Genomic DNA, 16,565 nt, shown 5'->3' with positions numbered 1-16,565 from the left:
ACCGCGGGCACTTCTACAGGTGGAGGATTTCGAGACTCGTCTGATATTGGTTTGGAAATATGTCTAAGATTGAGAGGGCAGCGAGGGTGTCGCCAGTACCCAGCGTGAGGAGCCCCACCCCCTCAACTAAAGTATTTTGGAAATGAACTTCCTCGTTCCTTCCACGCATTTACAACACGGTCGTTAAGAAGCAGTTGGTCAGCAAAATAATTCTACCTGATGAGGGAGGAATAGAGCGCGTAGACGAGGGTCTCCCTTTTCTTGTTTACTGTCTGTGGTATCCCCACAGCAATAACACATCTATCTTATTCTTGGAAGAGGCCCACACAAGGAGCTGAATCTCAAGTCCAAATTACAGGTCAAATATATGAATTTTTTTTGGTTGTTTGTAGTTACTATACACTTCTTGGTTACTCGACAGCAAGGGTGAGGGGATACACAAGACACGAAGAATTGCGGGTGTAGGAGAGCCCAACCAGTAACACTAACAGAAAAGGAAACTGAGCTCGGGCCAGGTTGGTACCAAACACCCGTCACAAATAACCTAAAAGTTGGAGCCCAATGTTCTTATACACCATGGATAGCAAACTTTTATGTAAAACAAAAATATTTGCACTGACAGCCTGTTAAAAAACAAGATTTCCTAGAGATTGCCTGAACTATGAATAGTAATAGATTCCCGACATACGAACTCCAGAATCTTACAGCTCTTACCTGAAAACAAGAAAAGGGAACACTGGCCACTCAAGGGTGGACTACAAAATTCCGCCACCTTCCCATAAGCCTACTTTGATGCAGGTAGAGCGAGTGATGTCCCCGAGGCTGGTTGCCAGTACATTACCGAGCACGCCGGTGCATGATGATAGTTGAGATGTTCAGCGGAGCGCGTCGACCTGAAGTCTCCTCACTGTGGAGCAGCGCCGGCAAGGTCTGGGTGGATCTGCCTGGCCACGTCACCCAATACCCTCCTCACGAGTGAACCAGCAACATTTCACAATTTCCAGAATAAATAAATGGAATTCTCACTCTACACGCACACATTTTGTGTTGGCAGTTTCCTCTCTTTTCTAAAGATCATCTTTCCTTCCCATTCCATCTACACATTTCTATAATGCTTCATCTTCCTGGCAGTCCCATTCCTTCCCCTCCACCCACACAACTATGATACATCTTCCATCCATTCCCTTCACTCCGCTCCACGTACTGTATATCTATCCTGCTTCACCTCCCAGCCATTCCTGCCCCCCCCCCCCTCCCAAACATATATAAAACTTCATATCCCAGCCGTCCCCCTTCCCTCCACACACTAGAGGCGCCCCAGGCCTGTCGTCCTCCCAAAGGTTGTCCCACTCACCCTTTTTCTCATCACTTATTCTCTGTACTCGTCAGTATCTCTTCCCTACCCTTGTTTTTATCTTCACATATTAATAATAAATAATATCAAGCATATCCCTTCATCATGTAGAAAGTCGACTTTGGTTGATTCATGAGCTCAACAAGAAGACCCATGTAATCAAAACCCTTCTTCCAGTTCCCCAATATCCTAACATCACATTTCCGATCACCTCATCATGACATTCCTTAGTTTAGTGTTTCATATAGACTAGAGAAAGAGTGATGATCTTCCTGGCTGTATAATAAATGATCTACAGTAATCCTGGAAAAACGTGACAGCAAGCTTTCCTTTGGCTGTCATAATAATGCACTTTATTCCCTTCATCATATTACTTCTCCTAGAAGTGAAGGAATCTTATTCTTTCCTTCACAAGACGTCACACCAAAGCACAGACCGGTTTGGTTATATTTACATCTTGGATCGGTTTTGTGGCAAGGCATCACTGCCTCCAGAGTCGAAGAACCCACAAGAGACTACTGACATATCACCAAGAAAAAATGAGAGAAACAGGAAGGGTAAACAACAACCTGCTCTATCAAGGCGAGATCATAATGGTAATTAAGATCACCATCAATGATACAGCTGTAGAAATACAAACTGTTACTTGATTCTGTTTCATCTACCTATAATCCTATAATAAATGACAACACTTCCAGGTGAGGGTGGTCCATGTTTCAGCATTTTAAACAATTGATGCAGAAGCAATTGCCCCCCACCCCCTCCCCAGAGCAGGGAGGCAGGAGGTTATGGCAGTGATGGGCTGCCTTGTGTACCAGCTGATCAACGGAAAATCTGCTACACACACAACCGTTGTTCTAAGAGAGTATCGCATACCTCCTGTAGCTATGTGTCAACTTCTTTAAATTGCTATGAGGCAGTGGTGCTGTGTATAGGTGGCAATATTTCCATTACCTGTCGTTCTCCTGCCCATCACATCAACACAAACCTCTATTCTTTGGGGTCCACCAACTCAGAAGAGTGCCGATATCCCATCAAAAGATACGTCAGGTCAATGCCCAGGGGATGGAAGGGTCCCATCCCATCACTTGTCACCAAAACTGTTAGCCACATTCACCCTTCAGAACAACTGACAAGAGTACAAAATTGTTAAATTGTAGTACAACATCTCACCTAACTCAAGCTCGTTGTGTTAGGATTTTGTCTCATGGGAAACTGTCTGGTCAGATTTCTTCTTAGCATTGTGTAGGTTGGCAAACGAGGGATAACTCCCCAACATTAGCAGTAGCAGTGTTTACTCTGATCTGACCACTACCTCACCTGGATTTACTGAGCAATGATAACAAATACCCAATCCATCCTAAGAACTGTGGTGGTAAAAATTACTTGCATCTTAGCTACAAATGCCTTTTTCCCTTCTCCACACCCCTAGGCCTGGTTACCAACACAATTATCTTACATCCCCTTCCCATGAGCATTATCAATCTTAACTATTGTACAAGTTATCTGGCATCAATTGACAGAGCCTCTACTATCACAGTTTGGTCTGCTATTGATCCTGCAGGGGTAACGACAGACTGTTATTGCATGTACACTATTATAAAAAAAAAAAAAAATCCAAACTCAAGTACTGTACCAAATTTATGTCACCATAGTTTTTAGTTAGTAGTATGTGATTACGGTAATGGGCGTGTATGGCGACAAAGAATAAGCAAAGTGTAACCAAGTACTGTATCGAGTTCTGTGACAACCACCATCTGCAGGTACAAGGATGCTCACAAGAGCTTAGTAGATGGTGCTGAGGACATCCTGTTAGACACACTACTCAAATCTGACACTAGTTGACCAATCCGGCCAAGATGTCAGTTATATCAATTATTGCAGCCAAACACAATTACTGTACTAGTAACTACTATACTTTCCACTATCGGGGGAAGTTTCATCATTATAATCCCTCCCAACACAGTATGTAAAACCTCACTGAGTAGGTACCGGTATATTAATATTAAGAATAATGTCTTAAACTTCAATAATTACCACACAAGTTTTTGAGGAGCAGCAGCAGTGTAGAGGCTACACTTTATATTGCTTCCTGAGTAATAGATTCTCAGGATAGTTATCTAATTTTTTCCAAATATATTTCTAGTTACTGTTTTATCTGAAGATGTTGGGTGTTATCTCATACAGTAGGAGTGGTTGTTAGAGAATTTAACAAATACGGTACTGGCTCATGAGGCAACTCGCCACTCATGCGAAGATATCACGCACCCCCTACCGAGTTACGGTTAGTCCACTGGAACAAGACCAACGACTAAATCTCCTTAGAAAGAAAACCAAAGTTTTTAATAGTATCACCTGCTCAACATTTCATAAAATGCCTTTCTAGAATAGCAGCATTTTTCCTACTTAACTTAAAACAGGTTATAAATTACTAGAGTTTCCAAAGTTAATAGGTTCACACACCAAACTTTTACCTACATGACCATAGTAGCATAGCTCAGCCATTTCTTCTTTAATTAGCCCACAGTAAGAGCCTATATGTTAGGTTACCAAAGTTGTTCAGTTCTGCCACAACCCTTTACAATACTGGACAGTATCTCCAAAGAGTGCATAATATTTCCCAATTACCATAATCTTCATTAAGTTGAGGGGATGAAGGAAACTGAAAGCCCGATCCCGAGACAGATAGTATCTGGGAGGACTGGTGAACGTGCTTATAGTGGTGGGTCGTAGTAGCCAACTCTCGACATAAGGATGGAATCTTCAATGATTGCTCATCAAATGCAAATTGCAAATACCTACCTGGAAGGTCAAAATATGTACTGAATGACATTCGAATATACTGCCTCATCTTGGTGTTACTATCACACCCCCGAACTAGCTCATTTGTGAGCACCAAGGTTATCACCCACCTACCTACCAGGTGGTTTGAGATAGACTACACTATTCAAAACAGAAGACAATACTGGCACTGTACAGGTACTCACATTGTTTTTAACAATATGCACTACTGATTGTAACTCCTGTCTCATTCTATGCCATTTTAAGACACAGCATACAATTTCATACATTTTGTGACATTACAACACTTGTTACCAGATGAACACATAAATAATGATTTCCTTTCTCATACTACATAAGTCTTACCTAACTACATGTACGCCCCAATCCACACCAATCAATTACTAAACCATACTTCAACCTGACTAATTACAGAATAATGAAGTCGTCTAATCCTACCTCTCCAGAGATGGCACAACAACAATTAATGAAAGTACAGTACAGGTATTAAACTAGAGTGATGACATGACTTACCTGGTAGAGAACATCAAGGGTGACTGGGTAGATCATGTGCTCGACGATGACGCGCAGAACAGTGTTGGGGCCGCCCTGAGTATCCGTCTGATTCACCAGGGCCTGGGCTGCCTGCAGCGCCGCCTGTGCACTAGGATTCTGCTGAAAAATAAACATAAATACTTTCACTGTTTGACGCCAGAGATTGCAACTCACTCTTTTGCCTATGTCTGGCATGTGTCAGGCATAGAGTTACTGAAAGATACAGTATTTAGAAATCTTGAAAACTTTTTACAAGTGTTCACAATGGAAAACAAAATAAGGATGTACACACTCAAACTTCCAATATTTGACACCAGAAATCATAAAAAAAGTAAATGCGAGATAAATGATAAGTAAAATGTGATTACATCTGATAGTTCCACTGACCCAAATTATGCTTACAAACAAGACAAGCCTAGTACTGTACCAGCTCTAAACCCACCTGGTTCTATTTTAAATATTGATTCATTTGTATAAATTAATACTACACTAAAAACTAAGCTTTGAGTCAAAGGTCTTTAATGATGCAGTAAATGCACATATCATAAAAAATATATATATATTTCCAGTTTCAACGGCAGGCACGGGGACCTTTCACTTATACAGTAATGGTAAATCTAGTTAGCTAACACACAGGTGGACTAATTAAAATGGAATTAACTAGTGAAATGGTGGGAATCTGACTCGTTGCTGACTCTCACTCACCCTGACAACAACTAGTGTGGTCATTACTTGCCAAACAATAAAGAATTGCTTCTCTTTAGGTTGCTCATAAACATTAGCTTTCAAGGTTGTTAAATTATATTCCTTTTATTGAAAATTTGCTCTAGAGACTGAAAAATGTAATGCTCATTTTGTTACCAGCATCTATTTTTATGTCAGTTTCCTTCATCTGAAAACTAGTTACGGAATAAAAATGTTGTGTAATGGGGGTCACCACAGTAAACCATCTAGTATGGCAGATAAGAAGATGCAATGACAGCAAATATCGGAGAAATGATTGTATCAGTCTTGACTCTGGTCATCCTGTGTCATGGTGTGAAAGGGCTTGTAAGAACAGGAATTAAAACCGAAACACTAAGGATAGACGTAAATTTAATGCCCATATGAGATTTGGTTAAGGTTTCTTAAATGCAAAGCCGAACACTACCAGATACCATGACCCTCCACCCAGCAAGAGACTGGGTGAAGGGGTGAGCTGTGCGTCAGGACTCACCGCGTTGGAGTGGGTCTGGTCAGTCTTGAGCTCTTTATGGTTAGAGAACTGGACGTAGACGGCACGGCCACGCAGCTGGGCGGTACAGTTAGTGAAGTAGTTGACCATTGTGGTGGCGCACACTTCGTCGGACATTTCTAAGAACGCCTGTAACAAAAAGTAAACAAATGAAAATTAGTGATTATTGTCATCCCACAATTATGCAGTTTGTTGGCACTGGCTACAATAATTCCACCAGGGGAACCATTACTCATAAGATGGTCCTTGAAGTTAGTTGGAATCAAATGTAGGCTAAGGTCATCTCAGGCTGGTTCTCTACCAGGCTATTTTCCCTGGTAACTAATCACTAAGGTTGCAAGCCTAAATCCCTCACTGTAGTCTGAATAATTAGCAACCGCTTAAAGAGTTCAGATTCTCCCCCTACAAAGATAACATTACCATTATATCTTAACACTAAACCACATTAGGTAATGCATGACTTATGATTTATGGCATTTGTATGAGTATCACGAGAAGAAATTTTCCCAGTGTGAGTAGGTTTAGTGAAGACAGTGTTATGTCATCATTGTGGTTCATGGAGTGAAATAAAGCCTTTAGCTGCAATGTCCCTCATACGATAAGAACCCTTTTTTTTATTGCGTACCAATTCTAACATTACATAAACACGCCACGTGTCCCAGTAGACCTCCTCGCACTACCCACATACCAACTAGGCTCCAAGTTGCCTTTGTCATCATGGGAGATGCATGTTCATCACTATTGGTGGCAGTCTGTCCTCTGCCCTCTCCCAATTCCTCCCTAGTAGCTCGGCCCCAGAGGCTCACTTAAACACTCCACTAAAGTTATAAAAGAAAGTAATTATTTATTTAATATTTTTTCTTAATTCTACATATATATATATATATATATATATATATATATATATATATATATATATATATATATATATATATATATATATATATATATATATATATATATATATATATATATATATATTTAACATTTCACGAAAATGTATTCTTTAAGACTTGAGAAAATGTTGTTGACACACCAAGAACATGCTAGATTTAAACTGGAAAAATAATAAAATTAAGAGGGAAATCAATCAACATGACTATCGATCCACAATGCATAACTAATATTTTATGCACCCATTTTATAAACATTCAGGACTCCTGTGAACTACAATCTGCAAGAGCTAACATTTAGCAAGATAACAAACACTTCACTACCACATTGAAGCACAAATACCTAAAATGCACTCGTGGTGATCAATATAAGGAGGGGCGAGGTGTTATGGGGGTAGTGGGTGAGAGAAACAAAAACCTTCATCAAAGGTGAAGGTGAAAAAATGAGGCGACTTGCATTTCATCAACACGAGGTTGTCAATGATCCGTGTGTCCTCCTCACTTTGTGGAAATACAGATACCTAGGTGTAATGAAGGGTAGCAACACACACGAGAAAAATAATATAAAATAAGAAGAGAGAAAAAGATAGAATTAAAATAGAGGAGAGAGAGGCGCATAGCTGGGAGACAGTAGGTAGGATGAGAGAAGTGAAGCAGTGAAACCTCGTTACCACCTGTCGCTGGCGGTGGTAGCTGGCACGCAGTCTTAATATGCTTCACCACTGGTCACGAACTTACCACCTCACTGTCAAGGCCAACGACGCTAAGTCATGCATAGCTGAGATTCCCGACGAGTGTCACCACGTTTACAAACATAGCCACCATCACCGACGTTGTCAACTGCGCCCCTAAAATACGCGCACTCAACCGCTACAAGGTAGTTACAGTAATGCTGTAACGCGCCCACACTATACACGACAAATAATCTTGCAAAATATCTGCCACCAGGGGAAGTTAACCCGATACATACCAATCCGTTGGCTGATTGACGATTACTATCTCGTAACAAATCACTGGTTCGAATATTCCCATAGCTAACAGACACTGCCGAAGGAATATTTAACGTGCAATATTATCAGTGGTCATGTGGTGGCAGCCCGTCAGGGAGTAATAAAAAAAAAGTCATACGTTGGCAACACTGGTTGGACTAGCCTGTGTGTGTACACAACCACCACACGCCAGATTCTTCTCCTTTACGCCGGGAAATCAAACCACATCAATATAACTTCCTCTATGGCAAAACAACACCCCCCCCCCAACTACGACGGTACGCAAGCCATGGTCCCCAGCTCTTGTAATCTCCCATCCACACAATAATCCCCCGGGAAGTCCCCCCCCCCAAACTTGTATAATGTATATTTTCCCCAAAACTTGTATTAAGGAAACTTTCTTCCTCGGGGGCAAACGGGATAACAAGATAATACATGGAGGGATGGATAACTTTAACAAAACCCAAAATACGCACCGCCAACCTCGTCATCCCACTACTTCTTTCATAAGTTAGTGTACCCAGTGATTACACGCGCGCATTTAATATGACGGAGAGAATCTGAACACATTTTCGTCTTGGGCTACACATAGTGATCTCAATACTTATCCTTTGTGTAACACACCGAGGTCTGTCTCTCCCACTGAGAGTAAGGAAGGAAGGATTCACGAGTGCGTCAAATGGATTCAGCCATACCTCCACGCTAGTTCCACCTCTCACTCATTACCCCTCCCCCCGTTTGTATCTCACAAACTTAGACTTTTTTTTAATAAATATCTATTTCACTGTCAATTTCGGCCTAAGAAAGTTATCTGGCCATTACACCATGGCAAAAGTACCCGACACACACAAATGCTTTAGGAAGTAGTTTCACTACGAGTTGTACTGTACTGCCCAATATCCTTAACAGTGTATAGTATTACTCAGTACGAGAGAGAGAGAGAGAGAGAGAGAGAGAGAGAGAGAGAGAGAGAGAGAGAGAGAGAGCACAACGTACCTGGTTCTTGCCCTTCAGGACGAGGACATTGGTGACCTTGCCGAAAGGAATACCCAAGTGGACGATCTCAGCCTCGGTCACCTCATTGGGGATATTGCGGATGTGTATCACGCGGGACGGTGCCCCGGGGTTCTTAGTGTCCAATTTAACCTGAAAGAACAAAACACAAATTTACAACATTAGCTTTACCCGTCATTTAAAACGATCTGTCACTTCACAGAGTACATGACACATTAAGTTAAAAGTGCTAACAAGTAATCTTATAATTATGAATAAAAATAAAATCAACTGGAGAAAAAAATTCGTCCACTTTGGCTGTAAAAAAAAAGTTAAATGACAAGGTAAAAAAGGGGGGGGGGAGGGGGGATACATACAGTACGTGAACCAGATGCAGTGATAAGAAATGAAACACAAACATTAGATTATTATCAATATGAAGAGCCAGCGAAGCTCAAAATTAAGTGTATCATCATGAATAAATTGGGCCGCCAATGGTACACGCTGTCAAACGAGGAGATGGGTTCCTACTGCGTCACTCATCTTCTGGGGAAACTTCAATATTATTAACTAACAACAGCTTTCTGGCACTGTTTGGTTCAACGATTAAATCCAATAATGAACATCCAACAACCAGACCCTGGCACCGAAATAAAATGAAATAGGGTAAAAACTACTAACCAATCAACTTATTCTCCTCACTGAACTTAATAAATTCATAACGTTTTTAAATAATAGGACAATTACAAGTGTACTGTAAAAGCCTCTAGCAACTGAAGCACTGGTCCAGAGAGGTGTCTTCACCAGCCTAGGACTTCCATAAACCCCGCCACCACTCGGACCACGAGTGATAGGGTGCTGGGTTGTCCTGGAAGTTAAACAGCAGGTCCCCGAGCGCCTGGGTCCCTTGTTTGTATGACAATAGATTTCACACACTGCAGGTTACTTTAGTGCCAAAGAGACGGAAATCAGCGCCTCGCCTGTAAGCTCCAACACCGTAAAGCTTCTACCGGTAGCATTTCAACTTAAACTACATAAAAATACAAGAAAAACTCTAAAAGCTCCCAGTGAGCAGAGTTAATCGCCGGATAAATGAAAGTTTGTTTAAAATTAAAACTTTCGTGGTCAGTAAACATCGGAAAATAATTGGATACGTTTCTATTGATTGATAAATGTTTAAAACAATGGTACTAAGACATTGAGAGGTTATTTCGGAATAAACAGGACAAGCTTAGTGGTATTAATACAGGATCAATCAAACCTAAATCACAATTACCTTTACCGTCTCCTTGCAAGCTGTGGAACCTCGCGCTTTAAGCAGGAGAGCTGGGAGGCTCGGGCCATCTCACGTCCTAGCCTGGGCCATGTTTGACGAGATTCAAAGATGCAGCGACACCATCACCGGTAGCTTTCCCTCAACCAACACCAATGATCGTTCCCCCATCAAGTCACTCTGCATGGATACTTTATAAGTGAACTCTTATCTCCGGGCAGCAGCCGTTTGAGGAAATCACACACGCGCACACACAAAAAAGACATTAAACTTTCTAAGAATCCCTCAGGTCATTGTGAGAAAAGCCTGTGTGCAGTCAACTGCTAAGATGTTAAGACCTTTAAGACCATGCAACCGTGTTACGATGTCATCAGCAGTCTAAGTGCTAACAAGATGGCCTATACTGGAGGGAAAAAACTTAAACGTGAGGGCTGAACATGGTGGTGGTGGTTTCTAACAGGTTTCCCAGGAGACGAGGGAGCGACACCTCATTAGTTATGCTCACTGGCCAGAGCTCGAGACCTGCAGGCTCCGGAGCCTCGTAACTACAGCACCATGGAAATGACGAGCGCTTCCCCTGCTTGCTCTGTTGCCTGCTTTACGTCGGCTCCTATTGCATCACCACCAACTCGGCCAAATAGTTGTCCTCTCGACCATCAACAGAACATAGGTTAACAAACCATCATATCTGGTGGGTACTTCACAAATGTTGGTAATATGGGCGATGTTAAAAAGGATGAGTTGCGGGTGTAGGGCTACGCCTGGCCGGTACTTCATCAGCCGGTCATGGGCTGGAGGTCCCCACCCTTCCCTCCCGTCCTTAACGAGGCAACAGGGCCTCTTTACTCTGTCATTGTCTTCGCGTCCCGCCACCCCCTTCCCCTAATACGATAACATCAACACCCACGGCCTCCTCCCACCATCTACTCACCACTTCACACAAACACCTCATCAAAGTCACGTTTACTTCTTTGATCCACAAGTTCAACACTACCCCAAGCCAATACCATATTATATGAAATATCTACCATGCCACAACATAACTGTTTACGACAAAGCTAAATGGCACTACACTTCCCAGCGTGATATAAAACCAACTTAGCCCAGCGTAAGCAGCCGAGGCGGACTTGAATCCACCTGGGTCCCACACATCCCACCAGTGGAGGACATCCAATATTGGAGGATGGAAGACCTATAAATTATTAGTCTACCAGCATTTTTCTCCGGACAAGACACTGTGCTGGAGCGTTTCCTCACCCGAGACTGGTAAGTGGCGTGGAAGAGACCGCACAAGGACAGGGTACCTTCGCGCACAACTGGATGGCTGCGAAAGCAACTTCAATATAGTAGACGTGTAGTACAAAAACGATACTGACGCGCGGGAGTGTTAAGAGGCAGTAACTACTGAAGGAGCGGTGATATGGGCGCGCGCGTAAAATTGAGTCAGGTGGTTGTTCCCAGAACGACGGTGGCTCCATATGCCAACACAAGGCAACTCTATGTAGGACACCTCACGTCCCCATACACAACAGGAAAGAAACTTATGTCAAGATGCCTTAACCAATAATATAAGGGTAAGAGTGAAACTTTTAATGAAAGGCGCAAGAGAAGCAAAGGGATGAGTGTCTCCATATCCTGACGTACTGCCACAAGAGGGAATTTCCGGTTATATATTTGTTTTTATCTCAAACGCTGGGGCTCTAGTTAACTTGAGCTAATAACACACCGACAATGCCAAATTCTTTACAAATGGTTTAACATACATACTGTGGCTGGGTGTTGATCCCTCAACAATCGTATACTTACAATCAACCAGACAGTTTCCACGGCAGGTTGTAACGCATTACCACCTCAGGTATATTGTTTCAGTCATAATATAAATGTCTTAAATACCCCCATCCCTTGCTGCTTCTGACATATCTTTTCCGTAAAGAATCGATAACATTTGCTCTGCATGTCTGATCGCACAATATACACAATACTCACTACAGTCATGAATGAAAACATATCGTGTTTAAGACTTGTGTCATGAGCATACTCTGTCGTGAGTCACCTCATACCTCGGAGAATATTCATAAAGGATACACTAACTCATTTAACATCCCTTAGATGATGGACCTCCCACAGGCACCCTTTGGGGTCAGGTGCTGTAATGAAGGAAGGTATGTTGTGTGGTGGCGGAGAGAAGATAAACGGTGTTCAAGTGGTGAAGTATTTGGAGGAGTGGCAGATTCGGGGTAGACGAACAAGTGGATGGAAAAGCAATGAGTAGTGGTGGCGGTGCAGGTGAGACGTGGTGGGTGGGTGGGTTGGTGGGGGGAGGCTGATGGGGTGCAAGGCTGGCGGGTGCGGTCTGGGTGGGAGGGAGAAATCAAGGAAGAGGCTGGGTTGCCATCAAGCACTGCTAGTTTAACACGGGCGTCAATCACCTAGGCACACCACCAGGGCCCAAGTGTTGTCGTAACCTCATTTAATCTTCACACCTCCCGCCGTCTACTCCATCTTCCACCTAACCACCACTTAAACTCTAATTCGACAAAATTAATCTATGCCAAGACTCGGCGATGCTACTTGTTCAGTGAGTGACACCAGGCCTCTCACCTTTGACGAGACGAGAGGGTGAAGGGGGGAAGGTGCAGTGCAAGACTAAAAGGGCTTATGGTCTCCATAAAACGCAATTGATTTAGGGTGTAAAGTGAATTACACCAATTAAAAGTACTAGAATATTCAAGGTTCTCATTAAAGTTCCTCTGAATACAGGCTAGCGATCCAAAAGTGAACTAAATCATGTAGTAAAAGATGGTAGTACCAAGGCACGTGCGCTCTCACACACTTTTACTGCAGGATAAAAAGAGAGAGGACAAAACTTTGAGGTAAAGGACCTACCCTATTGTCAGTAAACACCTGCAAACAGCCGTAGTTGAAATGAATAAGCCTAGTCAGGTTACCTTTATCAGTGACATTCATCATCAGGCGACACGTAAACAATTAATTCATTTCCCAAGATGATTGAACCACCCAAGGTGGCCACACCCGTGTGCTCAACACTACACAACTATACTAACACTTAATGCAGTACAAGCACATTGCTAATTAAAGCTACGCACCGCCGACAAACTTCGGGTAAAGTGGTAAACGTATCAGTTCTGTGGCAATCGAATCCAGCCAACCAAAAGCTTGTATGGAGCTTACAGACAGGGAGACTACATTGAGCTAGCACAAAAATCATCCTAAATATATTTCCAACGCTGCTGTGTGCAGCACTAATACTTTGCTGTCACTCGGAATCGACTATGACGATCATCCAGCTATGATACAATGATAGGAGTTCTTAAGGATTTCACTTTCGTTGGTGAGCTCTGATGTGACTAGAGAGGCCGATAGAAACCGGCAGGATAGTCCACCAATGTTGCATGTGTGGAGGGCTACATCTAGTGCGGGAGGGGCGGCACAGCGTCTTTCCGGCGTTGGCGCTTGTCTGCCTCGGTATGCGGTCGGGCTAACTCGAAAGTATTGGCACCTAGTGTAGTGCTCCTCCAAGCGTGATGGTGTGGAGTAATCGTCTCCCAGGTGAAGGGGTTGATTTGGCACTTTTTCAGGTTTGTCCTAAGACTATCCTTACAGTATACCTTTTCAGTTTCCCGCCAGCGTTACGTTTGATATTCATTAGGTGACTGTAAAGTAGCTGCTTTGGCAGTATAGTGTACTGTCGTCCATGTTGGTAAAATAGCCAGTTCAACATAGCTGTTCATTGATAATGGTAGCCGCGATGCTCCTCCATTTGTTCTCTTGTATTCCCAGCGAACTCGGAGGATGGAATGTAGACTACGTTGAAGTTTTCAAGTGCCTTGAGGTGCCTCCTGTATGTGACCCATGTCTCGCTGCATATAGCAGGGTTGGGAGGACCACTGCTCGATATACCCGTACGTGCAACTTTGTAGTTAATTGCAGCGCCCTACAGCTGAAGACACGGGTACAGAGTATCCCAATGGCTTGAGATGCACATCTGATCCGATGTTGAATCTCTTCATCGAAGTCTGTGGTGGTAATATTAAAGAGGGTATTACCGATAAGCTGGATGGATGGTGGAGGTGTGGCTGAACCAGGGTCAGGCTGATTGAGAATCAGAGTTTTACGTACATTCACCTCAAGGCCGAAGTGTGCATACGCATCTGCGTAAGTGTTCAGGATCTCCTGCAGGTCGCGATCAGTGTGAGCGACAAGGGTGAGGTCGTCTGCTTATTTAAGTTCAGTAATGGAAGCTGCCGACACCTTTGTTCCTGTCTGGAATTGTCTTATGTGTACACACACACACACACAGTGGGAGTAGTAAACCCAGTGTTCAGTCAAACGTACTGCAGACACACCCACAGAGAAAATCAGTTAACCGCTCTCTCTATCTCCAATCAATTATTCACTTTTCCCCTCAGATTTGCACAATGGAAACTGGTTGAAGGGGCGGGTGGTGGGAGGAGGGTGACGCCGGAGTGCAGCTGGTGTTGATAACACGAAGCGTGAGGCTGACATGACAGCTGTGTAACACTATGCCCACATCAATATGGGAGTGGTGGCCGGGCACTGGCTGCTACCACCAATACCGGAAATGACGCCACCGGGGGTCTATACGTCACACACACAAAACATGTCCAATATTAACCACCTCCCTAACCCTTCAAAGACGTCTGGTGAATCATACTACAGGTTTGGCAATCGTTGTTGTCAGACTGAGTGGAAAAGGTGGAAGACAGCCATGTTTGCTGAGGGTGATTGGGAGAGCGACAAAGTAGAGAGGAGATGGGGGAGGGAAAACCCAGGTGGTGTTAAAACTGGTAGAGTAAAAAAAAAACATCCTAAGCACGCCACATTAAGAAGATGAGTTGTTGTGACGGTAGGGAGGACATACTGTACATTAGGCGGGGAGGGCGTCAGGAGTGGCGTCATGCACGGGGGTCTGGCGAGATTGTCAAAGGAAGGGTCCGCCCGCCACGATAAAGTCTGGCCCAACACCCAGCCGTCTCTTCTCCCCCCTTTCATCATCTGCCTCTCACACCAGCTACCCGGGCACCATTCCTATTTCCTCCCCGTTCACCACTGTAGGTCGGCTAGCTAGTGTGTACACTAGTAGTACTACTAGTGTGTACACTAGTAGTACCAACCCCACCCTCTTGTGTAGTATAACCAGCTCAAATGACAAATAATAATGTTTGCTAACTTTATAGAGATACGTTGTCTCGTGACATACATACCATCAAACAAAAAATTTTCAGTTTGAGAGAGAGAGAGAGAGAGAGAGAGAGAGAGAGAGAGAGAGAGAGAGAGAGAGAGAGAGAGAGAGAGAGAGAGAGAGAGAGAGAGAGAGAGAGAGAGAGAGAGAGAGAGAGAGAGAGAGAGAGAGAGAGAGAGAGAGAGAGAGAGAGAGAGAGAGAGAGAGAGAGAGAGAGAGAGAGAGAGAGAGAGAGAGAGAGAGAGAGAGAGAGAGAGAGAGAGAGAGAGAGAGAGAGAGAGAGAGAGAGAGAGAGAGAGAGAGAGAGAGAGAGAGAGAGAGAGAGAGAGAGAGAGAGAGAGACTCTTTCTCCCCAGTTTAGTGTGGGATACTGTCACGGCCTGACTAATACGCTCTCTTCTTAATCCTACGAACAACTGCTGGCGTCCTCTCCACTCACACAATATCACTGCACCTTATTTCCGTTGAATATTATTTTGTCGGGGGCGTCTTTTCAACACAATCAATATATGACAGCAACCAACGTTTTCTTGCTAATAACGGAGGTACTCCTACGGAGGCTAAATATTTTTCTCACATACCACAATTAACTTATTCCTTCATGACGACCGCTTACGGGTAACATACATGGAATGATATTCTTTACAATATCCTTATCCGAGTGCGCCACAAATTATTCCTCTGGATTCATGTGTACATTACTTACTTATAAGGTCTACGTTAATACCCCTCCCACAGGTGGGACGCGTCACACACTCCTGTACTACACTCAGCCATCACTCCTCACGACGGACAACGAGAATCATAATTTACACCAAAAGATCACTTAGTATTTTTTACATCCTACCGGGTTAAGTCGTGTTTACCTCTAGTAATACACCATGAGTGAGCTTTGTGAGTAGTCGCTGAACAATCTGGCTCTGGGTCAGTGATTAATCCTTCACTAACCTGCATCGTCTGCCATGCCTACGACTTCGCTCCTGCATGTGACATGTCCAAGGCACACAATCCAACTGAGGAGCAAATGTTTAAATTCCCCAAATGTGAAGTTGACTCTTCACTCCTAAACTGACCCTTCAGTTAAGGACCTATAATGCTGCCATGACTCTCGCTGCTAGACCTTCAGAGGTACTCTTACATGGCAGGGCAAACCTTCCATAAAAAAATCCTCGTGTAACCTACAGTACTTAATGATGTCAGTTATCCAACCCAGATGGAAACTAGTGGTTTGGTTCACAAAGGTTCGTATGATGAATAACATGAATACAC

At 43.4% G+C, this 16,565-nt stretch overlaps 1 protein-coding gene across 9 annotated transcripts in view; it reads right to left on the bottom strand.

Moving 5' to 3' along the window:
- The window catches only part of LOC121858281 (polypyrimidine tract-binding protein 1-like), a 161,719-nt gene that overhangs the window by 34,803 nt on the left and 110,351 nt on the right, over positions 1 to 16,565 (bottom strand). For 8 of the 9 annotated variants that reach the window (XM_042354591.1, XM_042354593.1, XM_042354595.1 and 5 more), the window contains 3 exons: positions 8,803 to 8,952; positions 5,907 to 6,053; positions 4,670 to 4,810 (listed from right to left, as the gene is read on the bottom strand). In XM_042354591.1, coding sequence (XP_042210525.1) covers positions 4,670 to 4,810; positions 5,907 to 6,053; positions 8,803 to 8,952 — 438 coding nt within the window. The remainder of the gene's footprint in view (positions 1 to 4,669; positions 4,811 to 5,906; positions 6,054 to 8,802; positions 8,953 to 16,565) is intronic. The other variant, XM_042354592.1, reaches the window with a different exon arrangement.

Source organism: Homarus americanus, unplaced genomic scaffold (assembly GCF_018991925.1).
Source record: "Homarus americanus isolate GMGI-L3 unplaced genomic scaffold, GMGI_Hamer_2.0 scaffold57980, whole genome shotgun sequence".
Classification (NCBI taxonomy): Eukaryota; Metazoa; Arthropoda; class Malacostraca; order Decapoda; family Nephropidae; genus Homarus; species Homarus americanus.
The sequence above is the reverse complement of the archived record's forward strand: the minus strand, read 5'-3'. Positions and strand labels throughout refer to the sequence as shown.